We start from the raw sequence: 27446 nt of genomic DNA, 5'->3' as shown, positions 1-27446 counted from the left end.
AGATTAAAAGATGAAGTGAGTTAAAGTCCTTTTTTATGCATTTGCACACAAACACATTTTGTGAACAACTACAAATTGAGATTTTACAACCTCCTGCCTTCATTTCTTCTTTGTTTACAGTTTTACAGACGGACCTGAAAGCATCTTAACTCGCACTCTCTGCTACTCTCTGCTTTTCCACTTTCTATTGTTTTCTTTTAATATTTGTTTTTTCTTAAGTCAATCATGAATATCACTGCACTGCATTTTAATTCTTCATGCTGTCCAGGCCTTTGTCAGACAGAAGTAGGCATGGTTTCATCTAAAGTAGGTTGGAAAACCATAGATGCTCACTTTACACTTTAATGCATCAGTAGTAACAATAAAATAACAGTCATGTTTTCTTTGCTGCATAATGAATAGGCATACTTTTTTGATAGGCTACTTTAAGGATGATGATTATAATACACTTGCTTATATTGGGTTTTGAACGCAGGGCTTTTACTTTTAACAGAGTATACATTGTGGTAGTGCTACTTTTACTTAAGTAAAGGATCTGAATACTTTTCCCATTTGAAACTCTATAAACTATAAATCGTCAATCTCAATAAAAAAGGTAATCAGGTGCTTCACCCATGTTGTAATGTAAAGGGCCTATATTTCTGACAGCACCTGAATGCAGCACTGCAGCGCCCCCTGATGGAGACCATGGCTACGTTCAGGGTGTGCTGGGAAAGGGAAACTGAAAGAAAAGCACAGATCGTCGACAGGAGGTAAGTTGTAACTGAACTGCTTTTAAGTTTAAGTTTAGTTAAATACACCAATGTAGTGAGATTGCAGGTGTAACCTGAAAGTTTTCAGTTGTCATAGGTCTTGTTGATGATGACTTATTTAAAGTTATTCTGACATATTTCAATATTTTAAATCCTTTAGCCGGTGGTTTGTTTGTCTGAAAGCATGGCAAACACAATACGTTTATAGTTTAACTTTGATTTTTCCTAATTCACACATTATCTTTGTTAGATCTGTCTCAGTAACTACATTTAATACACTGACAGGATACAAAAACTATAACATTTTGTCTTTCATTCCAGGTTACTTTCACCATGTCTTCAGATGAGGTGAGGCGTCATTTTGCTTCTTCCTGTTTTCGTGTTGTTGTTTTACCTTTATGATGTTAGAAATAAATGCTACACATAAGAATGTACTCTAATATTTCTTTGTAAGACATTTTCTCTATTGGCTCAACTCCTTTTCTCAGATTGAAATATTCTTGTTTGATTTCTGTTTTTTTATGACACATTTTAAAGCTACTTTCACTTATAATTGTACTAACTTAACCACCTAAACTCAAAGCATCTCTGCATTATACACTCTGTGTTTTGATGGATTACTATTATTAATATAAAAGATATGAGGTGAGGTGTTTATATATCCTCCACCATTTTCCCTTTATCAGAGACAATGCATTGTTTTGTTTTAGGATTTCTCTTTGGTGGAGCAGATCCCTGAGCCATCTGAGGACACCTTGGAGGGAATCAAAGCTTTAATCGACAACTACAAGGTGCCCTGAAACTCATAGTTGATCAGAGAGCGGAATAATGTGGCTTGACAGTGTAATCATCTCTCTCAAGTGGTAGCAAGAGTAACAGGTTTCTGTGCACAGAGCAGGACACAAGATAAGAAGACACTGAAGCACTGAATGAAAACTCAATGAACATGATATTTTAGATAAATATACGGTATATGACACTCATATATAGGAAATAAGTATACAAGAGTTGCTACTCACACAAATAAAAGTAGCTTGCATTTATTTAAATGCCATATTATTTACATGTATGTATAAACAATATAGTTAAGTTCACTTAGTTCAAATTCATTGTCATTTGTTTAGGAAACACAGGACTCTATACAATTAAGTTTTTGTACAAAGGTACTCTAAGTAAAAATAATAATAAATTAAAGCTGCAAGCAGCGTTGGGCGGGCCCTCGCACTTCGGGGTGTGAGCCGGCCGCGTTGCATATTCTGGAGCTCTGCCGGTGCGGCTGTGAATTTGCTACGCGGTTCCGACGCCGCATGAAGGTGCTATATGTCACTTCCTGTATCCCCTTTGTGGAGCTACATAGCACTTGCTGCTATGAATATAAATCGGTATTGGTGTGTAGATGTCTGCGGGGTGTGGGAGAGTTATCAAGCACGTAAAGTTTGGTTCAGATGTGAGCATATACATTGAAGTTACAACAACTTCCTGTGTCATGGCAAAGAGTTGATCTTTGACGCCACGCCACGGACACACCCATTGACAAAAACTCACAAATAGCACAACTTTTCATCTTCAATGCCTTTAGAAGGCACAGCAGAAATTTGAAGTCGGTCGGACTAAATCCCTAGGAGGAGTTTGTTAAAGTACGAAGTGTGTAAATCATCCAAAATATGACATAAAATTCAAAATGGCCGACTTCCTGTTGAGTTTAGGGTATGGGTTCTTGAGGCTTTTTTGTGCGTCTTGATATGATACATGTCCCCAGAAAATTTTGTGCATGTAGGTTGAACGTGAATGAGGAGCTAATTTTTTCCAATTTTCTAGGTGGCGCTAGCGAGTCATTTTTCCACGCCCATGTGCGAAACCCATAAAATACAAAATTTTTCACCAGTCCTGACATGTGTGCAAAGCTTGGTGAGTTTTCGAGTATGCTCAGGTCCCCAAAATGGAGCTTACTTTGCAGGAAAAAATAAATAATAAAAAAAAAATATATATATATATTAATTCTTTACAAATTCAATAGGGACCTCGCACGATCGTGCTCGGGCCCTAATCAAATGAAATATACAGTATGATATAAAAAATATAAAATGTACAGTATGTAAAAGATGCCACTTGCATATAGTGTGGACATAATGCAGGCATTTATTTAAATCGATGGAAAATATCTGTAGTTATATGGTTTTGAGGAACTCGTATGAAAAACTCATCATCTTTGTAATTAAGTTTAAATTATGTCAAAATGACTAACTGAAAGGAAATCCTTGTACTATTTAACTTCTTTAACCTCATCAGAGCTGTTGTTCAGTCCTTCATTGCAATGTCAATGGGAGATAAAAGTTCTCACAGTTTCCAAAGATGCCAAAATTGTCATATTTGAAACTACGAGGAGAAAAATATGACACTTCAGTGCATTGAATTAAACTTATATTGTAAAGGGGAAACTTAAAAGTAAAACGCACTGGGTTTGTAGTAGCCTATTTAAATCAAATTGTAGATCCCAAAGTTTCCAAAGATGCTAAAACATGTCAGGCAGAGTTTGAGGAAATGTGTAAAAGGATCCACAGGAAGTCTTCTTTATATGGTGTTGTTGTAGTTAAGTACATCAATTCCTTTTACGTGGGAGAAACAGGAAAGTGAAAGGAAACAAATCTTGTGTTTCCACAGAAAAAATATGAACATCTGGTTGAGGAGCAGAAGGAATTGGCTGCATGCATAGACGACCGGCGGGACCTTACTAAGCAGTTTAAGCAGCGCAGTGAGAAACTGACCCAGTCTCTGAAAGAGGAGGAGCGCTCCAACAAAGCACAGATTGAAAATGAGAAGGTATAGATCTTTTATTTAGAGTCCTCCTCCAATCAAAAATGTGTTTCATTATTGTTGCTTTAATTGGATGTTTGGGCTTCACTGTGCAGAATCATGTATGTGAAGATTTGTGTTTTTATTACATAATTGTAGTAATACTTTCACTTTCACTAAGTTTAGTAACATAACCTCCTAAACTCAAAGCATAGCTGCATTTTACACTCTGTGTCTTAAACTTAAATATAAAAAAATATTTGCATGGCAGAGCGTTAGATGAGAAGTTCAATACCCCTCTCGTGTCTGTCCATTCAAAATTTAACGCTACATTCAGTAGCCGGTTAGCATAGCTTAGAATGAACACTAGAAACAGGGGCAAACAGCTAGCCTGGAAAGCAAATGTAACATCTTCTTGGCAAAAGTATGTCTCACAATGTCGAACTAATCCTATAAATTTACAAAGGTTTATAATTCAAGAGTGGAATTACCTGTTAACACATTAACATATGCAAAAATATCACAAACAGTTGTAAAGAAAACAAAATGTACGTTAAAGTGCCAAATGTTTACCGTTCAAGAGTTGAATTGCCTCAGAGAGCATTTCGATAATTGCAGGATACAAAAAACTCCAATGAAGCCAGAAGAAGAATCACAGAAATATGTTTAAAAGGACAAAACATAGTTAATTCAGGTTAGAAATGTCTGAGACACTAGAAATGATCAATTCTTTAATATATAAAGAATCAATATCACTCATCCTTGAACAGTTAAAAGGTGGTTATCCATTAAAAATTAAATATGGCAGGGTTAAAAGACAAAAGGCTTTATAAAAAAACAAAGAGAAAGAGAAAAGAGAATATCATAATAAGTACTATCAAAAGGCCTTTTTCAATTTAAACATGGGTACCACTGTTTAGACATAATGATAGGTTGCTTTTCCTCTGTACTTTGTTGTATCTGAAGTTTTTCTGTCTTGCAGGCTCGGCTGGAATTGATAAAAGAGGAGGAGCGCGAACTGATGCTGGAGATCAAGAAAGTGGAGGCAGCCCTGGAGGAGGAAGAGGCCAGAAACAACCATCTGGAACAGCAGAATGAAGTGAGTTTATCTCACTCGACACGCCGCAGTCTGCAGTCATCTACGACATGTCCTGTAAACCTGTACCTTTTTGATTTCAGGTGTTCACTGCTGTACCAGAGAAGACGGTTGTGTTCATGGGCGAGACGGGAAAGGCAACCGACACACAAACATTTGAAATGAACCCACATATAGTTTACCCGATGGAAGGGGGGACGGCACTGGTCACATTTGAGGAAGAAGTAGGTGAGTTTGTCTGAGACACACAGATGGGCGATCTATCTAAGCGGCCAGCAGTGTGTTCTCATTCATCTGTAGGTGTTAGAGGTGAATCGGTTTTTTTTTTGTGGTGTTTTTAAACCAAGGCACTAGTTCTTCTCAGTCACAATTTCAAGCTAGAAAATGTGTAATTAAATTTGGCTATAAAGCAGTTATCTACTATGGTTACCGTCTTAATCACCAGAACTGGAATTGCATGATGAGGCACTTTAATTTAAAAACCGATGGACCAGTCTGATATTTTCTCTTTGAATACTGATCCTAAAGACTTGCAGATACAGAGCACCAATCCAAAACCTGGCATATAGTAATACATACATAAGGTTGTGGCACTAAATATTTAGCTTAATGATGATTGGTCACATCAGCATTGGCAGCATGACAATCCAGTGGACCGAATCAATGACAGTAGATAGATGGAGTATTTTATTAATCTAAATGGGAAATTGCAGCAGAAGACACAGGACACAAGAGGTAGATAAGAAAACCTAAATAATTAAAATCTTAAGTAGAAACTATACTCTTATATATTACCAATCAATGTTCTGTGGTGCAAGTCAAATACATACTGTATATTGTCTTGTATTTATTTTTTTGATTGAAATGACATGGTGCTTTATTAGAGTGAATCTGTATGTACCCACAGTTATGTAAAATACAGGTAAGTATATTACAGAGATCAACAGTAAGATAAACAGTAATAAAACCAAACAAAAACATCACAGCTATGGTTACATGTTATAATGTTATCTAGGTTACAATTTGAAAGTGGTCAGTTAACATTATTGGATGAAGAGGACAGAGATAAACAGATGCACATCTGTTCTGGTCCAAAGTTAAAACATTGATAATGAACAGATATTACATGTGTGAATGTAGCTCTGCCTGTATGGTCAATGGTCATATGAAGCCACTAGGGGGCCTCAAAGAGCTGTGTGTCCCCTATTGATCCCCATCTCATCATTAAGGAACACCAAATCACAGTGCACACACTAGCTCACATAACAGCTCTATGATATTTAAACCTAACCAGTACTTCTAAGCTGGAACACCTGTCCCCAGGTGTGCTGTGTGTCAGCGGTTTGTTTATTTAAGAAGAGTTGCCATATACACACAATTTAAACTTTACTGTGAGTTTTTCTTATATTACAGCAACACATGACTGGATGTTATCATTGTAATATACCACAGTCTGTTCATTCATGTTTTGTTGTTGTTCTCCATGTTGGGTATAAATAGTTTTCTGCTTGAACACGAAAAACAGCTTTTTCCAACATGCTTTTCTGTGCAAGTTACTCTAAAATATCTGAGTGGGAAATGTTTTCTTATGCCCGACCGGTAGTGCTGAATAACTCTGTGTTCCCTCTGTCCTCAGTGGCCAAGAAGATCCTGACCATGAAGAAGCACCATGTGAATCTGTCAGAGGACTGCATCATCACCGTGGAGGCCAGACCAGTTCAGCTGATGGTGCCCAACTTGGTGGAGGTACAACAAAGAGACTGAATGTGTCAAATCTGAATTTTCTTACCCTCAGTATTAATTTCCTGTGATTAATCTCTGCCTCTCTGTCCTGCAGATTGACTCGGAGGTGTGTCCTCAGCGCATTTTAATCTCCAACCTGCCTAAGATGGACAATGACATTCTGCTGAACAAGCTGGAGATCCATTTCTCTAAGAGAAAACATGGCGGCGGCGAGGTGGAGGACTGTGAATTGCTCCCTGACTCTGGGACTGTGGTTCTCACCTTTGTGGAGAAAAAATGTGAGCAAGCTCCGTTCTTAATGTCTTACAGAGATTATAATAAAGTCAAATTACAAATGATTATTAGGTAATTATTCAGAACATTGTAGACTACAGCTGATGAGAACAAACAAACAAAATATGAATCCACAAATACTAGTATTATAATGCACACGTTGTAGGCTAAGCACTTGAAAGGGAACTAAAGTTTTTAGACAGAGGAATGTTTTCCGCCACTGTTTTGATCTGATGAAACGCTTTCTACCATCAGTTGCCAGAGGTTTGACAGAAAAGGAGTATCATGAAGTGCAGCTACAAGAAAAGCACACAGTGAGGGTGACTCCTTTTCTGAACGGAAAGATTACAAACTTACGGGTAAGCATTTGTTAGGGAGACCACGGTACACAGGAGAAAATAAGCTCTTCTATGATGTTCTGTTGTTGAATTATAATAGTATTTTTTTAGAGGATAAAGTGCACAACTTCTGTCCATTTTGTTTACTCTCCAGACAAAGATGTCTGTTTGTCCTCGGACGGTGCTGCTGACGGGAATCCCTGCCGTCATGGAGCGAGAGACTCTGCAGGATCTGCTGGAAATCCACTTCCAGAAAAGCAGCAATGGTGGAGGAGAGATCGAAGCCCTCCTCTTCAACCCCCTGGGGCAGCACACCTCGGCACTGTTTGAGGGGGTCTCCCAAAACGGATAGGAGAAGTAAGCTCTATGCTACCAAAAAAACCTGGATGAGATCACCTACAAGATTTAAGGACGTGATCCACCCAGCTACAAAATCTGTTTTAGTCTTATATTTTGTTACCTTTTGTTAGTATAATTCAGCACAAAGCTATGAACTTAATGTTTTGGGACGTTTTTTTCTTATCAATGAAACTGCCGGCATTATTTTCTAGAAGAAAACCTCTGATGCCCATCATTACTGTTGATCAATTCTGAGAATCATGCTATATTCAAAGATGTATAAAGTATTTAACCTGGGTATTTTCTGTGTAGCTATTTAAAAATATAAATCATTGGCATCAACGGCAACAAATAGTGTGTAATTACAATAATGCATTAAGTTCGATAATCAAGTATCTGTTATTTGGGCCTGTAAATCCTTGACAAAACTGTTTCCAATTGTAAAATATAAAAATGTAAATGTCTGCTGTAACACATTTACGTTTATTTACTTTCTCATGGAGAGTTCAATCGGTTCAATACACTGAGACTACAGCTAGCAGCAGGTTAGCTTAGCACAAATGGAAAGAGGTTAACGGCTAGTTCTGTTCAAAGGGTAACAAAATCATCCTTACAGCACCTCTAAAGCTCACTGATTCACACGTAATATATAATTTGTTTAAGGATCATTTCTTGGCTGGACGTTGAGTCTTCAGAAGGGCACAGTGCCCTACCAACAAATATTGCAGTGCAAAGCCTAGTCTTGCCATAGACTAGAGGGTGAATGTGCATATCCAAAAATGTCAAACTGTTCCTTTTTAGAGGTCAACATAGTCTTGAAAGATTTTAATTTGAGATAAAAATACTAATTTTGCAAATAAATATACTGCTGAGGTTTTTTAAAGTAGGAGACGGGCCTCCGCGGGGGGGCACCAAACAGTTTCAGGGAAGGCTAAATGAATTGATGTGAAAAAATATTAGATCAAAAGTTATTAAAAGGAGATCACAGAAGTCTAAATGTGTGTGATTTGATTAAAGGGATAGTTCATAAACATTGTTGTTGGGCATTTTTACTGACTCCCTGAGTCAGAAAGACCATAGGACGGACCTTTTTTTATGCATTTGCTGTTGACTGAAGTTAGTTAAACAGAAACATTATCCTATCGTGGCTCAATTGTTGATTGTCTGTGGGATCAAATAACATAATTTGATCCATAGGCATCCAGGACTAAGCAAGTAAACCAAGGGAGGGTGGGGAGGCGCATTTTCCCAAACTAGTGTAAATTAAAGTGCCTCGTAAGCAAGTAAAAGAAGACACAACCCAGATAAGCTTTACTGATCTTTTGTTTATTGTGTCTTGGAAAGGTAACAACACACTTTGAAAAAAAAAAAAAACCCTAAACTGACATTACTTAAAGAATCCAGCCTCGTCCCCTAGTGCACAAATTGGAAAAATAAAACCGCAGCTGAAGATGCACAGAAGGACAAGCTGACAGAGGTTAGGCACTTACACAGAGAGTAAGAACAAAAATACATTTAAAGGGAGTAAAAAGGAGGACATGAAGCTGAGAATACAGAAAAACAGCCACAGTCAAGTACTTTGGAAGACCGTCTACCGAATTTCACATCAAAACAAGGAACAATATAATTTAAAGACCTCTAAACAACAACACTAGTTGTTACTATACATTGTCTTAATGATTACACACAGACTAGTGCAGGAGTAACTGCAAGCATTGATCAGTCCTCTTCTAGAGCGTGTAGGCCTTCGGTCGTCCTACCATTTGTGCGTGCTGAAGTTCACTTCACACCTCGCCTTTTTTAATCTCAATCTTTAGTTCTTGTGTTGTGCTATTCTTAACAAACAAAACCAACATAAAAGCCGCTCATGTTTCCTCTCTGAAAGAGGAGTCAGGCTCAGATACATATCTGACATTGAAACAAGGTCTGTGCAAACTCTAGTGTCAAAGTGACATGGCCCCATGAAAGCTACGGCAGTACTCAGATCATCATGTACACGACAGTAACAACACATATCCTATGATGTGCTTTTACAGGTACCTCTAACACGTAACCGTTAAAGATTTTGCAGAAAACACCACTGGTTGTTGCTAGTAGTACATGTTATTGTTAATACAATTTTTTATCTGTTGTGAAATACATTTCAATACATTTGTTGAGAAACAGTAATTCAGAAATGCGTTCTGCCCAGAGGTTAACTGTCTAATTTATCTGTTAAGTCCTACACACAAAATACATAGCTGCTTTAGTATTGCAAATATTTCATATCAGTTTGTTAATACCAGAATGAAATGTTGATGAAAATTAATGATTGTGCTATCAACTACGAGTGTTGTCCTCACAGGGAAGGAACGACAAACACTTGATTGGAAAATTTACCCGATTAGAGATTTGAATGCACTCATGCTGGTCAAATAGAAATCACCACCAGGCACATCTCATCTTTATATTTTGATCAATTTGTATCATCTGGCTGGTTGCTTGCTTCCCCCGCCACTTACAGTGACTGTACTTCCTGCTTTGTAGTACATACCTCAAGGTTAAGGATTGTGTCAAGTCAAAACATTGCATATCATTGTTAATATTGCCGTCCAAAGCGAGCAGTTTTACATTCCAACCCCCAACCAACCTGTCTGCTCGGTTGGTAACAAAGCAGTGCATTAGTGGCTTGAGATGGGGGTCGCTGGTCTTCCAAAGTGAAATAATGGGACTAACTGTTGATGCAACTGGCATGTGCAATATGGCCGTTTAAACTACCAACGGTGTCCACTCACTTGGTTTGCGTCCGTACTGGGTGGAGCAAAGGGAACAAGAATGAAAAGGATGGAGATGAAAGGAAAACAAATTATTATAAATATTATTTTCTATTTGTTGCTTTTGTGAATGTAAAAGTTAAAGCTGCACTATCAGAACCTGCCATATAAAAGTTGAAATAGGAGCTACAGCTGCAGCAAATGACATCAGTCTACTGGGTCATTTGATCTAGAGCTGAAATGACTTGTTGATAAACCAAATTGTCAATTGGCAGAAAAATAATTTGCAACTATCTGGAAGGTAGAATAATAATTTTATTGTTATGTTATTTATTGATGTTATTTTTCAATGAAATTTCACAAACTAAACAAATAATTTAAACAAATATTTGGCAGATTAATTGACAATAGTCACTGAATGCTGAACTCAAACTGTGATATATATGTCCTAAACAATGGTGAGAAAGTTTAGACTCATTCTCTTACATGCTTTTGGTTTTCTTTAGTGTACAAGGTGTTAATTTTTGGCCAAGTTAAAAAACAGAAGACAGATATTTCTGGATATCAGTCCCCTTCTGCTGCTACTTGGAGTTGCCAACATGCAGGTCTGCCAGTAGCAGCTTAAAGAAGCTGTAACACACTGTACTGGGAGGATAAAAGGCAGTTTTAACTTCAGTGCCCTTACCTGAATATCAGTAAGCTCTTTGTGGAACCGCTTTGCCAGATCCGGACCATTCTGCATCGTTGGGATCTGGTATGTCTGAGAGAGAAAGAGAGAGGCCAACACTGGCATTACACTTCAGCCCATACTTTTACCAAGAGAGATATACAATCAATACCTTTACACGCACGCATAAAGTGAACATTGTGTAAAAGAGAAACCTTGTTACTATAATCAAGGTAGGGGATTAGAGAAACCTGAATTCTGCTGTGTATTTAAAGCTAACCACGTTTCTAATCAGCTTTTTACAAGCACACATGTACATGGCAAAAGACTGCAGACAGGAAAATTAACAGCTGGATAAAAGAAGAGATTACACAAAGCATTCTCGTATCCAACAGTAGTCCCTGAACATCTGACTACTTATTAAATTCAGACACTTTCCTGCTGTAAGGAAACACTGATCACTAGTACAGTTAAAATAATATACAGTGCATTTTTACGGTGAATGTGTTCTCCGATTAACCCACCTAACCTGGTTTCTCTGAGTAATCTGTTAGTTAAATGCATGCATGTTAATGCATAAATGCATTAAATGCTCTCAATGAGTCCTACAGTAGAAAGAGAAAATAATAACAGCCATTAGAGAGGAAAAACACACCTTCAAATCAAAAGAAGTAAAGCTCACCCAAACCAATTATTGAGAAACATACACAAAAAAGGTGAACTCATACCTTCCCTTTGTAGAGGAGGCTGCCAACAGGACAGACGACACAGGCCGTCCCGGATCCAAACATCTCCAGGATCCTCCCAGCATCCAGAGCTCTCAGCAGTTCCTTCATGCCCATTGTGCGCTCGGTCACCTTAAAGTCACCCTGACAGACACACAAACCAATGAGCATCAAGGTTTGATGAAAGATCTACTGCAGTGGTTTCTTACCTTTTGGGCTTGTGACTAGAGGTCGACCGATCTTTTGAAATCCGGGTCGGCCGATGGCCGATTAATGCTGCCGATTTATTTTGGCCGATATTTGCTTGGTTTTTAACCTCTATTTGCACCGAACTGAAGCACAGAAATCCGCGTTGATATTCGGTGCGGTAGATAACGGTCGTTAAGGTTCCAGTGCCGTATTAGCACCGGGTCTGTCTGTAGCTACCCGTTAGCAAAGCAAAGCCAGTCTGTCACTAGCCTATAGTGCGTTGGTCTCTTTTTTATTACTTATTTCTCTGCATTGAGTGACAACCCTCTCAAATATAAGACACACAAATAGAACAAATAAAAGTCTCAGATTCACTCTGTAATTGCAAAATTATTACTTACTTATTGTGACATGATAGCAACTCTTCTGTGATAATGCAACTTTAACTACGATCCAAATTAGCCGAATGTCATGTGTCTTATTCAGGTTTTTTCTCAAAGTTGGCAGTAACATATCAAAAGTTTTTAATTAAATATAAAGGAGTAATAAGAATTGAATCCTTACCGTTAGCTCCTTAGGCACTGGATGAGGTCTGCTGCTCACTCGGCTGGAAAATGACTCTAGCGGCAGCGCGCGTCAAACACGTGCTCCACGACAACACTAGGCTGCCCACAGATGCGCCTGCCTAATAATCGGCTTGATATACTTGGATATTGGCCGATGCCGATTATGTTAAAAAATGCCAAAAATCGTCCGATTAATCGGTCGACCTCTACTTGTGACCCCCAAAAGAAAGATCTGTGTGCCACCCTCATCGCTGGTAGAATAGGTCAGTGGGTTGGTGAGCAGTTTTATTTGAATAATTTTTAAAGCTGTGAAAATGTGAAATTATCAAATAACTCACAAGTTATTTAATAATTTTAACACTTAAAGAGGTGGTATTTTCAGGTTCAAAATCTTATTTAGGGGTTGTACCAGAACAGGTTTATATGGTTTCATTTTTAAAAGACACTCAACATCGGATTTTACATAGAACTACCAGTTTTCTCCCAAAAAGTTAATATACAGCCTATTACAATATACATTTCAACATTTAATGTGTAAATACACATGTAGAAAGAAAAAAGCTTTTAATAAATGTTTTAAAAGTGCGTGAATAAATCCAAAATTACCCTTAAAGAAGGCGGGTCAGTGCGCTTGTGTAGGCGTAGCGAGCGCACTTGTGTGCGCGTAGCCTTGCAGTCTATGATGTAGCCTAGTGGGAGAGAGACGGAGCCCCAGCCTCACCGCCGTTGTGCTGAGTTGTCCGCACCTTGCGGGACATTCGGACCATTTACCACCATTGATAAACCACACAAATATTATAGTGTTTTTAAATAGTGCGTCACAGGGATGAAAGGGTCGCGGCTGGAATACAAACGAGCTGTTTTCAGTCAGTTCAGTTTTCTGTGGGAGATGGGAACTCCCTTTGGGCTAGACTTTGGGCTTTTTCACTTAGCAAACCGGTTACATGCGCAAAAAGGGTCAATAAAGAAGAGGGGAAAAAGCCAAAAAGCATAATACCACCTCTTTAATAGGAAGCCTCTTTTCAAATCAGACCAAAGTATGTGAGCTGCTATGAAACTTTGAGTAACAGAATTAGTATAAGTTAAATTTTCCCTCCTTATCATAAGCGACACTGTATGCTATTAAAATAATTGTTGAGTGTCTCCCTCTGGTTGTCTTACCCAGCCTCTGGCTAGGTCCAGCAGAGCCTGTCTGGTGACTCCTGGGAGTATGATGCCATCCAGAGGTGGGGTCACCAACTCTCTCTCTGCAGACACAAACACACACAACCAGTTTTATCTCAGTTAAAGTAACGAGGTGATTAAATATTTCTAACAGGAGCTGTAGTAGATAGAACATGTGAAAAGAAAATATTAAATAAATAAAAGGAACATATTTTAGCTTATCAGAAAGACAGAAAAGAATCTGACCTCCTTTCTCATTGGTCCAGTAGATGAAGAGGTTCATGGTGCCGACCTCTGTGATCTCCTCCTGCTCGCCATACAGCCACAGGACCTGCTGACAGCCCTTCTTTATCGCCTCGTTCTGCACCGCTATCGTAGGACCGTAGTTGCTGAAGAGAGGAGCGAGAGGGAGTTAAAATAAACAGAGACAGGCACAAACATGCAACGGTGTCAAGAGAACAGCTGGGAGGGAAAAGGGATGACAAATAGATGTCAAGAGAAATCATTTTGATGTTTGCTGCTAAAGTATAGCTGAACACTAAAATTAGGTGGGGAATAAAGTAGAATTATAAATGGTGAAATAAGAAATAACCTACTAGAAATATACCCGCTGCACGCTAGAAACACTGTTATGTAGAGGCAGTGGCATTTTAGTGTTACTTACAAGGACATGAACGGAGACAGAGGAGGTTATTTTCTGCCTTATGAAGCACCCACAGACGGGCTAGGATCCTGGTGATAAATGTTACTAGTGTGAACAACAGATGACTCGATGGAAACATTTAAGTTATTTCTTGTTATCGCAATACTACACTGTAAGTCCTTGAACAAATAAAAAAAAAAGTCAGGCATTTTGTACACAGTTCTTGGATAGGTTTACCCTTTTCCCATAAACAAAAGAACTTCCTCAGAAACATGCAGTACTACCATGATTTCTGAAAACAATATATCCTTGTGGCTGCAAGGTTTCAATAAACTATGCAACTCACAGTGAAGACTCAAGGTATAGGTCATACTTGGCTTGGAAAACCTTTTATATGGGGTGTCACAGCGTTTAAGCTCTGCTAATTGATTTTTAGCCACTAGTGTCGCAGAGGAGCTTCACAACAAGCTGACAGTAACACAGCTGTGACATATTGTCGCCTTGTAAAGTTGTTCTGGCTAACATGCATTAAAATGCCTATGAGTATCATATCCTAGTGGAGTTGAAATTAGTCCTTTTTAGACCCACAAGTTCCTGAGAAAAATCTCTCTTTGGCTTCCAGACATTTGACCTTCATATAGCCGGGCTATCGACTGCACTGTGAAAAAGCAAAGCTGTACAAAAATGCCACTATGTTTGTGGTTTATTTTTTTTTTTTAGCTGTAAAATGTCCCACTCAGTGCATTTCTTCTTTAAGCCTAATTTCAGGGACCCTTATTAAACAATATTTTTTATGCATTTAGGTTTCAAAAACACAAATATTGTGTGATATATCAATAACATTATTTATATTTTCACATCTCAAATGTTGATATTAGAGTCTATTTATGGGCTGATTTTAGCTTATTGCAAATATCAACAGAACCAGTGCAGGAATTTTTGGAATTGAAAAACAAAAATTATCTGCCGATATATAGCTATCAAATTTTTTAAACCTTAAAATGTGTCAGTATTTCAAAAATCCATTATCAGTTGCCTTGTCTCACCAGTCAGTCACAAGCTTTGGTTCTGGGTTTGTCAGAGCTTGTTGGCTGACAAGAGCTACCAGCTGCTGCTCAAACATGGTTGGTGAGTAGCCTGAACCAAACATTAAACGTCCTGTGATACCAAAAGAAATCAGCTAAAAGACAGTAACCTATAGGGAACTAATTTAATTTGATGTAGTTTTGTGTGAGCCTTTCACACACACACAAACACACATTTAATAAACGTGATAACACAGCAGTGACATACAGAGTGACTACACTGAAATATCTACCATTGAGTCCCCTCGCTTGTACTAAATCAGGCAGCAGAGGGAGCAGATTTTAGTGAGTCGAGTGTGTTTTCAGTGGTGTTATGTAATCACACTGCAGCTGAGCAGGTGGTACTTTAGTATACCAGACTCATGTGGAGGCAGGCCTCTGGTTACAGGCTGTGTGGAATGAGTGGAGATTACAAGGGCACCGACAGTATCAGCAGTGACTTCAATCTGTGGAAAAGGGATTTTTTTTTTTAAGCAAGAGAAAAAGTGTCTCCTGCTGTAAAAAACCTCTCCACCTCCTGGGAAATCAGCTCAGGCCTTTCTTATGGACGACATATACAGCGTTAACTGATGACAGCAATAACCTGCACTTCTCCTGCTATGACTAGACAAAATGTCTGTCTTGAAAAAGGTTTACTGTGTCATTGTACCGATTTGACCCCAACGCCCGCCAGCTCTGTGGCTGCCTTTCCAGGCTTCATCAGCCAAGTGGAAAACCCAAATAGCTGTCCAGATCCACTGCTGAATAAAAACACAGCTGCAGGACTTATATTTGTGCATGAAACGACAGATACTCTTACATAGCAATTTAAGGACATAATTTCTGGTAAAAATCAGAACTCACGAACGTGCACCTGCTACAGGTGAAAGTCATCAGGCTGAAACAAAGAGGGATTGGTGAATCCGACTTGGAACACTAACAAGCGTACAAGTAAACCTCAAGGAAAATTTTGTTTAGGATAAGAATACCATTAAGTTTTCCACGTGACTTGCTTTTAATCTTACGGGGAAGTTTACCTAATAAAGCAAATTGTACTTGTACCGGACTCCAAACTCACCCTCCCATCTTATATGCCCCGACGCCTCCTTTCCAAGCCCTGACATATGAAGGGTCCGCCATCAGAGAAACGGGGTTGAAGGACCCTGTGGCAAAGTAAGGCCCCACTGGTCCGATGATGACAAAGATCATAGCTTTTCCTGCTCGAGACACGCCAAGGGATGGCTGGAGGAAAGACAAGATGAGAGGAAGACAGGTTATCGGGACCAGGAAGTCACTTGGTTCAACAGTAATGACAGTATGCTGGATTGTATTCCAACCACATTTAGCACCAGCTGGTTTAATCACTTCTGCTGAGATGGGAACCTGCAAAGGCCACATGGAGCCCAGTTAAACTGCAGAACGGATGGAATTAGCTTCTTTGCACCTCAGTTCCTATGAAGGTGGGTCTGATGTAGAGGCTGGCATTCTGGGAGTAGGGAACCCAGTCCTGGTCAATCTCCACCAGCTTCCTGATGCACTCCAGCAGTTCACCTTTATCAAACAACTACAAAGAAAACAGACAAGTGCATTAACATTCAACTAACTGCTCTTCTTCATTGCTCCACCTTTTGCACTCTCTTCACTTCTTAAGAAATTGTCACAAAACAAAACAGACTCTTCATCACCATTGGCTCTTTCTCATGTGATATGAGACTTGTGTCTTATGTTTTTATTTTTTCAATTCTATTTTTTATCTGTGTAAAAAATAAGTGTTTAAGTGCCTTAAAAAAATGGTATTTTCATCTAAAACTGAACGTAACCATGCACACCAAAGACTTTGATCTAAAACTATGGATATCATTAAAGAGTAAAGAAATGATCATGCGATACTTAAAGAAGGTTGTTTGCTTGTATCTTACCTTAAAGTGAGATTGTGTTACATTTGAGAAAAGAAATAACATTTTATTCTAAATATTATTCCTCTTGCAAAGTAAAAGTTTAAATACACAGTACCATTAAATAAACACAGTCCTCATTTCAGTACACTGACGAAGGTTTTGCCCTTATAGCCGTGGTCTGGTATGACCAAGTGGCTAACGTTTGCAAACTTTGTCTAAGACATTGCTGGGCAACCGTCATTAGTGAGACTTTAAGTTTTCATTACTTGTGCTACTGTAATACGTTTTAGCATGCCACAGACTTTAATGCTTTTATCACAAAAAAAGCTAATATTTTATCTGGGACATGTGTAACAGTAGCACGAGCAAAGAAGATAAAAATGTGAGCAAACTAATTCTGTAATGTCAACTACACAACTTTATCCATCTAAAGTTTGCATGAACATTAGCCACCATAAGCAACTGCTCATACTACACCAAGCAGGCATTGAGTTGAGCAAGAGTGTGTGTTTCTTACTCATTAATAAAAAAAATTATTTGCTAGAGGAATAAAGTTTTACTTCTTCTTTTAAAGAAGACACCTGTCAATCCGGTTATAGGCCAGGCAATGTCTTTTAAGCGTTCATTTTTTCCAGTAAGTACATTTTATTTTAAGCCTGTTTTTCGCTGTCCAAAATTGGCATCCCAATTAATAATGGGATTATAATTATTAAGTGGAATTACAGATGCACCTTACTAACCAGGGTAGCTAGCTCCAATCTCTGGTGGACACTTCTAGTTTCAAAAAACCAAGATGGCATCGGCCAAAATGCTAAAACACGCGGTGGCTACGTCCACTTCTTTGAAACAGTCTATGGCTTCAACTCAAACATAGTTTAGGGGCCTACATAAACAGCTGGACACTAGCAAGAAACCTCACTGAGGGTTTCTAAAGGGACGAGGTGGGGTACAAACTCACAGGAAGGCAGCTCCTTTCAGCGCTTCGATGCATCCTCTCCATGTTCAGCATGGGTCTGAACAGACGGATGTGGTTGTCGACTCCACGGAACGCCTTCATGCCTTCAAACAGCTGGAGAGACGACAGACACACAACACTGTAAGGTTTAATCTCCAGCTCATATCATTCGGGTGCAAACAGTGTGGTAAACCTGCAAAGAAAGTGTCATTGCCTAAATTTATTTATTTAAAGGCCAAATTTCCAAATATCAGCTATTAGCATTTTTTATAAAATAATTGTTGTATATTGCTGTTATCAGATAAACGACAGCGGCAGCTGTGAAAACATCAGGAATAACAGAGATCTGGTTTATGCCCTCTACTCACCTCTATGGAGTAGTGCAGGGCAGAGCTGGCAGGGTGCAGCGACAGGTTCTGGAAAGGTTTGATTTGAGGGTCCTCCCAGCCGTCCTTCTCCGACCAGTTGATGGTCAACATGTGGTCGGAGAAGTGTTTGCCAAACACCAGGGTGGAGGGGTCGGGCTTTGGCTTGCATGCTGCGCTGCGTTCGATAACAAGATCGGATGCCTAAAATGGAGATGGACAAGCGAGCCCGAGACGGGCGGAGACAAAGAAGTAGACAGGACAAGAGCAGAGCAGGCGACGAATACAGTGATTGTTTTAAAATCGTAGTTATTGACAAAGCATGCTTTAAAAGGATAATTAGTTGAGTATTACACAGAGTCAGTCGAGGCGCTGAACTATCTGGTCAATAACACACAATTAATCAAGTTCAATTAAATTGATTTAGGTAATTACAACAGGCAGGCAGTGAGGAAAAGACAGGAGGGGGGAAGAAACTTTAAATTCTAGGCAAGTTGTACAAGTAGAAGAGACAAATCACTCTTTTGAGAAATGTCAACTCCTCCTTCCCAAAAAACACCTGGGCCTCTGTGACATGTACAGGCAGGATGGAGATGATGCAGGCGTTACCTGGTGAGAAAGAAAGTTTTAAAGTTTTCCTCATTACCTTAAAGGAGCTGGCAAACCGCAGGGACCCAAAAGAAAAGGGAAGGGCTTGAATCAGCCGTCCGTGGAGTGCCTACACATGAAACATGACATGGTCTCAGTGGCAGTTTTCTCTATACAGTGCTAGTATGAGTGTAAATGTTTTAACAGACAACTTTCTGCAATAATAAGAAACATCTTCTTTCTAGGTGACAGGGCACCATCATAGGCACCATGTCTGACATTGTGCATTTGTGGGTGTGTGTGACAATGCACCAATCATTTTGCTTTCAGTATGTATGTATGTAGCTCATGTCTGTAGGAGACAGCAGGTGCCAAGTGCTGTGCTTAGAATCAGGCACATATGCAGGCTTCTCTTCATAATGAGGACTGCAAAGTGAAAAACCAGTTCTGCAAGGATCTTATGGGGGTGATCAGGAAAAGGCGGACTAAAAAAAAACATTTGTTTGAATAGCATAAACACCTAATAAGCCATCAACATTAGTGGACTGCTGTTAAAAAAAGTGCGGCACAAGTTAAATTAGCTAAATCTAATAAAGCAAGTTCAGGCCACTTGTTTTACTCGCTTTCTAGTTCATGGCATTCTACCTGACAGTATGCCGTGAATATCCATTTCTGTTTAATTTGTATATAGCTTAACTGTCCAGGCAGTTTGTAAAACAGGCAGTGCTTTTGGCAACCCTGACAGCTGAAAGTAGCCACATGTTAGGCAGTGGTCTAGAGAGTAACTGATGCTTCAGTGATCCCTCCAAGTTGTATGGCGAGTCCCTGTGTGCACTTTGCTGAATGGATGATGCAAATGTTTTACCTTTATTGCAAGTAGTATGCGTGGCAATATATTTTTTGTTGTGACGTTTATGACATGCACGTATAAATCTGACGCATTGAGCCTGATCATGTTCTGTTTATTTGCACCCAGTCTGGAATTAAATAGAATTAGCTAATGCTAGTTAGCATGTGCCTAGTTTTAACATCAAACTGAGCCAGCAACATATTTAATTACAAATGCGAAGTATAAGCATAATGAGGTTAACATAATGTACATATATACACGTGGCATATTCTGCTGATATGCATGTTAGGCCACCTGAAGAGATGTGTCCGCCTTCTAGCCTCACGCCAGACTCTGTTTAAAAATCTGACAATTCAATGAAAACTCTCTTATAGAGTCGCTTACAAACTACATGTAAGCAAACTCGTGACTATTCCAGTATCAATAGGCCATATTTTTCAATTCGGCATACAGATAATCTAACGTTACTAATGTTATCACCCAAGTGGTTACTAAGGTAACTTACCTACCACCATCCACCAAAAACTGCAGAATTTGATAAGATGTGTAAATATAGGTGACGGACATATCTGCCGAATTTGTTATAGGACCTTTAAGATTTATAATAGGCCTTGAGTCGTGTTTTACGACGTGTTAATTTCTGCAGATAAGCAAGGCCATTTTGTGGTTTAATTACCTTCCCGTGCAGCATTGTTTTGCCACCCTCGGTGCTGGTGGGACAGACACATCAGCCCGCGTCAACCAGTTTAAAGACTTGTTATCTTTCTCGGCCATTATCCGCAGCATTATCTTTTATTATTCGAGTAAATGATTTACCCACACAGTCTACGCAAACACATTAAAAACACACTACACAGACATCGGTCGATGAACTCACCGTCCGTAGGGCTGCCATCTCCCTTGCGCAATCTGAACGAGATTATCTGTTCGTGTGGAAACAACCTCAGCTCCCACTCAACTTGAGTTCCGTTTTCAAATGCTTAGCTGAGGTCAAGTAAGAAACCTCCCACACTTAAAATGCCCTTCAGAGATATTAGTCCTTTAGCAGAAACACTTATCTACTTTATAAACCCTTTAAACCGGTTTGTGATTGTGTTAGTAATGTATCGATCACCTGAACTGGTCTGTAAAATGACAGCAGAATATGAGTGGAGGAAAAAAATAATCAATTTAATATTATAGTCTTCTAGTTGTAGTGACCAGTAACATTAAGTCACATTCAGAAGTCATTGAAGGAGTGACAAAAGCCTAACATCCGATTGGCGGACACCACAGGAGGTTATTCGAGGTCAAAGAGATTGACGCTGATTGGTCGATGAGTGGGGAGTGTTGCAGGTCTTCTTACACAGTTTGAAGTGTCTTATTTCAGCCAGGCAATTTGCTCAACTAAATGAATGAAAATCCCCCCTTTATTAATAACCATTTAGTATTTTTCTTAGTAATGTCACCAGCACACTTAAACATAATGTATAATCTGCATTAAACACATTAATCTGTAAAAACAAGCCATGAGGAGACTGTGGAGGCCAGTCAGGATGGGATCTGACTCTTGAAGCCGTAGTTGAGTTCAGCTCCGCCGCTGAGCAGCAAGTCTATCCCAGTGCAGAAAGTAGCATCAGCCGCCAGATACAAGGCAGCCAGTCCACACTCAGTCTCAGTCCCCATCCGGCCCATCAGCTGTTTGAGAAGAAAACATTTCTCATTCTTGTTCAGTTTCCAGCACATTTTTTGTGGTTGCACCATTTAACTTCCTTGTGTTTAGTGTTTTGTACTTTATACTGTTGCACTGTTACTGCACTGTAAAAGGCAGTTGGGCTTTTAACAATTTGCCAAAATAAAGGAAGCATTTAATCATTTATTGGCTTATGCTCTTTGTTTCCAGGAAGTGACAAGTTCCTGAAAGTGTTTTACGCAAGACTCCATGCAAAAAACCTGCAGATTCAGTGATTTGAACACAGTCAACCCTCGGCAAAACTACCAACTGAGCTTCCTAATGACACGCTGGCTTAATATTGATTTTCATGTCATTATTGTAACCTGAATCGCTGGAAAAACTACAGAAAAGGAAAAAATAATTATATTTAATGAATAATTCCTCTATTATTGTGTTGAAGGAACTGTAGGCTATGGAGTGAAACTATGGAGACCAGCTCCAGCTCATCAGCTCCACCTCCCCCACCTCAACAGGGGCATAGGACTCTCCACGACTGCCCTCCTCAGAGGCCCCTTCCTCCCCTATCACAGTGACAACTCTCTCCATCCTGGACAGAGATCTTGACCGCCTGTTCAAGAGGCAGAACCAGATTCTGTCTCTCTTTCTACCCCAAAGCACTTTGCTGATCAGCTGTCTCCGCTGTTCACAGACATCTTTAATACCTCACTGGACACATGCCACGTACAAGTCTGCTTCAAGCCCTCCACCATCATCCCCATCCCCCAAATAAACAAGGACCAATGAACTTAATGATTACAGAGCCATCGCCTTGACCTTTGTGGCAATGAAGGCTTTTGAGCACCATGTGCTGTTCCACCTCAAATCTATCATTGACCTACTTCTGGACACCATGTAGTTCCCCCACAGAACCAAAAGGTCTGTAGTAAACATGGCCCTCCACTTCATCCTTCACCATACTGAACCCCAAATTGCTCAAAATGGCTATGCCATGTGAGTGTGTGTATGATTGTTTTCTTTCTGATGTGAATGTGACTTGTGGGGTAAAGCGCTCTGAGTGGTAAGTAGACTAAAAAGGTGCTATACAAGTACAGTTCATTTACCATCAGGAACCTTTGTCAGGATCCTGTTTGCGGATTTCAGCTCCGCCTTCAATAGTAGCATGCCAGCTCTGCTGAACAAGCTCACCCAGCTGAATGTGCGTGATTCCACCTGCATGTGGATCACAGATGTCCTGTCTGACAGGAGGCAGCATGTGAGGCTGGGGAAACATGTCTCTGACTTTCGGACCATCAGCACCAATTCTGCATTCTTTCCCCTCTGCTCTTCTCCCTGTACACCAACAGCTGCACCTCCAGCAAAGCTCTTGAAGTTTGTGGATGACACCACCCTCACTGGGCTAATCTCTGGTGGGGATGAGTCTGCCTACAGGTGGGAGATTAACCATCTGGTGGCATCGCTTCTGCTACTCTGGGCACCATAAACACCCCTGGCCTCAAGTGGGAGCTGAACACCAAGGCAAATTCCTTGTATGTTGTTATATGTAACCTAAATGGCAATAACTCTGATTCTTTCTGATATCTCATAATGATTTACCTTTACCAAGGGTAATTCTTAAGATCTAAGATCTAAGATCTAAGCAGCAGCAGGAAGCATCAGTGTTATGTGACAGACAGAGAACTTTCTTTAATATTATTATGCTGCATTTTATTTGCTCACCACTTATCTGTTCAATGCCACTGAACAACAAAGCCTTTAATATTGGACCTGGTGATAGGATTTATGTTTTACAAGAGTTCCCTCATTTATGTTTTGTGGATTAAAGTCTTCACTATCAGAGAGGAAATCTCACTATTGCTTACGATGTACTGTCACATGACAGCACGCATATGACTAATAAACTATGTCTTTTTTTTTAACCTTTAGTTCCACTGTGTGAACTTGCCTGAGAATTTTCTCCCAGTTTAATGGCTGCTGCAGCATCTGGTGTGTGTCCAGCTAATTCTTCCCACAGAGGTGTCAGCACATTACCTGGAGAGATGCTACAAGACATGGCACGCAGTGTTACTGGACAATAAAGGGTACTATTACATTTGTCAGTTAAATATTTGCAGAAAGTGTTTGCTTTGCATAATTTATGTAACTGTAGTGTTAGAGCAGTGTTACTCCAGAAACACTTACATGGACATTGCCATGATGTGCCACCATGCTGAAAATAGACAAACGGCTCTACAGAAAGCTTTTCGTCCCTACATTGAATACATGCGAAGAAGAAGAAGTAACATTTGTAGTAGTAGTAGTAGTTGTCTGACTTATTAAAAGTAAGAAAAGAAGAGAAATTTGGACAAGACACCACAAGTATTATTTAGCACAAGAATCGACAGAGCTCGTCAGCCACCGTAGCTTCTCCTGCACACGCTTTAATTTGTGCAAAACCACGTGAGGTATATACATATTTTCCAAAAATGTAATTTGTAATATGGTTATAAAGGTTAGTTTGCTGTCCATGTAGAGTGAACTAGACGTCTGTGTGTTGTTTATACGCTCTGATAATACTAATCCAACACATCTTTGTAGTAGCGTCCATGTTGATTCCACATTCTGATTTAAGAGCACATGAACACACACTGAAGTCAGAAGAACGACTTCACAACTCGGGAAAAGGGACCTCCGAGAAACAGGTGAATGAACCGTGAGCCGCTGGTTGCAATTCACAACCCTCACCACTAGATGCCACTAAAAGTTACACACTGAACCTTTAATTATCTCACGGCCACTCAGAATTATCCTGTGACCCTTTGGAGGGGCTCAACCGCTAGGTTGGGAACCACTAGACTAAACTGCCTATATAAAGTAGCAGTGTATATAAAGTAGTAAAAACTAGCTAACGGTATATAAAGAAGTTAAAACTAACTGTGTCCACACTAGTAAAAACTGCTGCTAGAACAGTAAAATACTATTTAGACATTGATGCATCAGTATTGACAATCTTATAGTGATATATAATAGATCAGTCCCAGGGGACATTTTACTGCATAATGAGTACTTTTACTTTTAATACTTTAGGTAAATTCTTTCAGTCAAAATTAAGTATTTGTTTTGATTGCTTTTTTGATTACTGGTACTTTATCTTTAGTGAATAATCTGAATACTTATTTCACCACTGTTAACAAGTTAATAAAAATAAATAAAATATATCAACTATTTATTACAGTAATTCTTTGCCTTGACTTAAATAAATAAACAAACATAATAGTTACAGCACTACTACAGACCCTTTAAACATAGGGGTCATGTAATGCCAAAAGGAAATTTCCCAGATAATGTAGCCTACAAGTAGTGAGAGTAAAATCAGTAATCTAAGCGAGGAGAAGGCTGAAGAAGAAACCAGACTGAACCATAGACCGGACTGAACACACAAACCAGTTTGTCTCACCAGTTGACTCGGACTCCGTAGCGACTCTCATCCACAGCCATTGCCTTTGTCATTGAGATTATCGCCCCCTTGTGGAGAAAACATCACATTACAGGACTACTTCTAAAGCTGGGATTGAAGGAATAATGAAAAGTGGACACTTGTTGCCTGGAAGATTAACTCACCTTGGTGGCAACATACGGTGCAGCATCTTTCTGACCGATGGTGGCCACCAGACTGGAAACATTAATGATGTTTCCCTGACGCTGTCGCAGGTACGGCAACACATACTGAAGAGAGAGTGAGACATTCAATGACTTCAAAGATGCTTTATACATACAATATGTGTATATGAGTGAGTGACAGAGGTCAATGGAAGCAAAGAAAGGTCATAATAATTTTAATTTTTATAAGCAACTGATAACAACACAAGTTTAATTTCCCCTGCCTAATAATTAATAATAATTATAAGCTTGCAATTTCAAAAACCTTACAAATTCAGATTTAAAATTTAAGAGTTTCCAGTCACTCAACACATCTTCCTTGGATCATGTGACTGACAAAACGTCACCTTCTTCTTATCAATTCTATTCAGACCTGATTGGTTGTCCTTGGTTCCTGAATGTTCAAGTATTGAATGTTTTTATCTTGAATTTTGGTTTCACTTATCCGGGTTAAGCAGCTGACATTTTGACAATGTGAATTTTTAGATCTAATAAAGGACCAATGTATTCTGAGCAATCTGAATAGATTAACAACATTTAACATTTGAATTGTCTGAATCAGAATTTCTGAACCCTTAATAGTCAATACAATACATCCCATTTCTGAAAATTGCACAACTGGAAATTTAAAAGAGAGGAATTCACATCACATAAACTCAGATAGATGTTTTTCAAAGTAAAAGTACAGGGGTCCTGTAGCTTAGGGGTTACAGCAACAAGGTTTGGATCCAGGTTGGGAGTTGCATCTCTCTCATCCTGATTTCCCATCATCTCTCTGCTGTACAATTTCAAAAAGTATTCAGTACAATAAGGTGTTTAGTTGCTTAAAAGAGTCAAATCCTTGTATGCCTTTATTTGCTTCCAGGGGTCAGCTTTTATGGGAGAAAGTTATTTGCCCATTATTAACCCATTTTAAGTGTCACACAACACAAGTTGGAAACATTACTTTAGAAGCCAGGAAGTAGCTGATGAGGTTCAGATTCAGCAGATCCCTAAACTCATCTGCTGTGGTGTCATCAGTAGGTTTATGAGGTGGGTCTGAAGAGGGGAAACAAGACATGCATGTAGTGTGTACCACCAGAAGCATCTCCAAGCTCATCATCTGCTGTGAGACTCACGCCACCCTGCATTGTTGACCAGGCAGTCAATGTGTCCATAATGCTCCACTGTGACAGCAATCAGTCTCTGTGGAGACACAGTCACAACAGTTGCATTTCAACGAGGCGCAGGCCAGTGAAACCAGTTACCACCAAAGCAGCAGAAAGCACTTTGTCCAGGAAAGCAAACAGAAGCACAAGCAAACACAGAACTGTCCTGGAGTCGAGTCAAAGTTCTTTTACAACAACAGTAGTTTTACAACTGTTCTCAGTCTAGTGTAGCAGGCTGGACAGATACAAATCTTAAATAAGTTACTTTCATAATATATAAATCTGGGTCTTTTGGCATTGAGGTAAAATCAAGGGATAAACAGGACATGTCAGATCTTATGATCATGACAAGACTGTCCATTTCATAAAGGAACTGTAAATCTATGTTCAACCAGACCAGTAAGTTGTAACACTAAAGATGCACTTTTACCTTGATGTCCTCTTCTTTGGAGACGTCACATGTGACAAATTTGCATGAGCCTGGCCCTGTTTTGTTTAGCTGTGCCTGGAGAGCTTCACCTACTGCACCTGTAATACATGTGGGATTATGGTGAAATATATAGCCTACTCCTGTACTTATAACATGCATCTAGTGTACAATTTAAAGTCATATCAATCCAATACAACTAAGATAATAAGATAATATATCAATAGTGATACATTATCTTAATTAATACAGGATTTAATGAAGAAAAAAACTGAATAAAAACAATATTACTAACCTCCTCTTGCACAGAACACCACTTTAGCACCATTTTCCACTAAAAAAAAAGACGCAAAATGTTCAGTGCGCCACTTCTTGCTCGCTCACAAACAAATCCACATAATATAACGATCATTACCATACCAAACACTTTGACAATTCCTCTGCCAATCCCTTTGGATCCTCCGGTGACAATCACAACTTTGTCGTGGTAGCGGAGGGACATTTTGGCTGAGATGGTGATGATGATGATGATTTATCTGGTCGTAAAAACCCTGCAAATCCGCGCGGCTGTCAAACTGCGTTCCTGTTGCCCTGCAGGACACGAGGAATGATTAATGTTTGCACTTTCCTGGGTCTAATTCTTCACAGCACGTCTGTGTCTCATCCACTTTCTCAAATAAACCCCCGCGTTTATAAACGCAGTTTGTGTCTAAAGAGCAAAGTTCCTGAAAATCATGGGGTTTGCTCTGCTGCCTTCAGGCGCTATTGGAAATATTGGAAATCACAAAGCTCACATAAA

The 27446-nt window shown here is 39.4% G+C and overlaps 3 protein-coding genes across 10 annotated transcripts; 1 reads left to right on the top strand and 2 right to left on the bottom strand.

The window, feature by feature from the left end:
• The first annotated feature begins 689 nt into the window (after nucleotides 1-689).
• Nucleotides 690-8365, top strand: ifi35 (interferon-induced protein 35). Its single transcript, XM_038706640.1, has 10 exons — nucleotides 690-752; nucleotides 1074-1100; nucleotides 1463-1543; nucleotides 3414-3572; nucleotides 4528-4644; nucleotides 4725-4869; nucleotides 6278-6387; nucleotides 6479-6662; nucleotides 6913-7016; nucleotides 7150-8365. The coding sequence occupies exons 2-10, from the start codon at nucleotides 1086-1088 to the stop codon at nucleotides 7345-7347; spliced, it is 1113 nt and encodes a 370-aa protein (XP_038562568.1). The 5' UTR covers nucleotides 690-752; nucleotides 1074-1085; the 3' UTR covers nucleotides 7348-8365.
• Nucleotides 8366-8641: 276 nt separating this feature from the next.
• On the bottom strand, nucleotides 8642-20798 carry bcat2 (branched chain amino-acid transaminase 2, mitochondrial). 7 transcript variants are annotated; one of them, XM_038706578.1, is made up of 12 exons: nucleotides 20639-20798; nucleotides 18970-19041; nucleotides 18680-18700; nucleotides 18327-18527; nucleotides 17962-18072; nucleotides 16550-16669; nucleotides 16184-16347; nucleotides 13645-13787; nucleotides 13396-13481; nucleotides 11483-11623; nucleotides 10773-10847; nucleotides 8642-10124 (listed from the first exon to the last, which is right to left on the bottom strand). In XM_038706578.1, the coding sequence occupies exons 1-12, from the start codon at nucleotides 20654-20656 to the stop codon at nucleotides 10083-10085; spliced, it is 1194 nt and encodes a 397-aa protein (XP_038562506.1). In that variant the 5' UTR covers nucleotides 20657-20798; the 3' UTR covers nucleotides 8642-10082. The 7 variants fall into 7 exon arrangements, with proteins under 7 accessions (XP_038562506.1, XP_038562515.1, XP_038562523.1 ...); XM_038706587.1 differs by lacking the exon at nucleotides 20639-20798 and adding an exon at nucleotides 20438-20568; XM_038706595.1 differs by lacking the exon at nucleotides 18680-18700.
• A 350-nt stretch (nucleotides 20799-21148) lies between these two features.
• On the bottom strand, nucleotides 21149-27337 carry hsd17b14 (hydroxysteroid (17-beta) dehydrogenase 14). Of its 2 annotated transcripts, XR_005442882.1 has the most exons (10): nucleotides 27068-27337; nucleotides 26943-26981; nucleotides 26651-26748; nucleotides 26191-26257; nucleotides 26019-26110; nucleotides 25034-25138; nucleotides 24870-24937; nucleotides 23615-23682; nucleotides 23379-23475; nucleotides 21305-21438 (listed from the first exon to the last, which is right to left on the bottom strand). XR_005442882.1 is itself a non-coding variant. In XM_038706653.1 (9 exons), exons 1-9 carry the CDS (start codon nucleotides 27147-27149, stop codon nucleotides 21292-21294), a joined length of 795 nt encoding a protein of 264 aa, XP_038562581.1. In that variant the 5' UTR covers nucleotides 27150-27333; the 3' UTR covers nucleotides 21149-21291. The 2 variants fall into 2 exon arrangements, 1 of the variants encoding a protein (XP_038562581.1); XM_038706653.1 differs by lacking the exon at nucleotides 23615-23682 and having other exon boundaries at nucleotides 21149-21438; nucleotides 27068-27333.
• Nucleotides 27338-27446: the final 109 nt, after the last annotated feature.

This window comes from Micropterus salmoides, unplaced genomic scaffold, assembly GCF_014851395.1.
Source record: "Micropterus salmoides isolate LMB-PRFRI ecotype aquatic unplaced genomic scaffold, ASM1485139v1 Ms_hic_scaffold_10, whole genome shotgun sequence".
In the NCBI taxonomy this organism is placed as follows: Eukaryota; Metazoa; Chordata; class Actinopteri; order Centrarchiformes; family Centrarchidae; genus Micropterus; species Micropterus salmoides.
This window is presented reverse-complemented; position numbering and strand designations above follow the sequence as displayed.

Bases quoted from the DNA above. Each gene is read 5' to 3' on its own strand.
- ifi35 (XM_038706640.1), top strand. The intron at 6,663-6,912 runs GTGAGCAAGCTC...TTCTACCATCAG, and splicing joins CACCTTTGTGGAGAAAAAAT to TTGCCAGAGGTTTGACAGAA. The intron at 7,017-7,149 runs GTAAGCATTTGT...TTTACTCTCCAG, and splicing joins GAAAGATTACAAACTTACGG to ACAAAGATGTCTGTTTGTCC.
- bcat2 (XM_038706578.1), bottom strand. The intron at 13,482-13,644 runs GTCAGATTCTTT...TTGTGTCTGCAG, and splicing joins CTGGACCAATGAGAAAGGAG to AGAGAGAGTTGGTGACCCCA. The intron at 10,848-11,482 runs GTATGAGTTCAC...TTTCTCTCTCAG, and splicing joins GCCTCCTCTACAAAGGGAAG to ACATACCAGATCCCAACGAT.
- hsd17b14 (XM_038706653.1), bottom strand. From the start codon at position 27,149: ATGTCCCTCCGCTACCACGACAAAGTTGTGATTGTCACCGGAGGATCC. The intron at 26,749-26,942 runs GTTAGTAATATT...CATGTATTACAG, and splicing joins GGTGTTCTGTGCAAGAGGAG to GTGCAGTAGGTGAAGCTCTC. The intron at 21,439-23,378 runs GCAAGTTCACAC...CTTCTCAAACAG, and splicing joins AACTGGGAGAAAATTCTCAG to CTGATGGGCCGGATGGGGAC.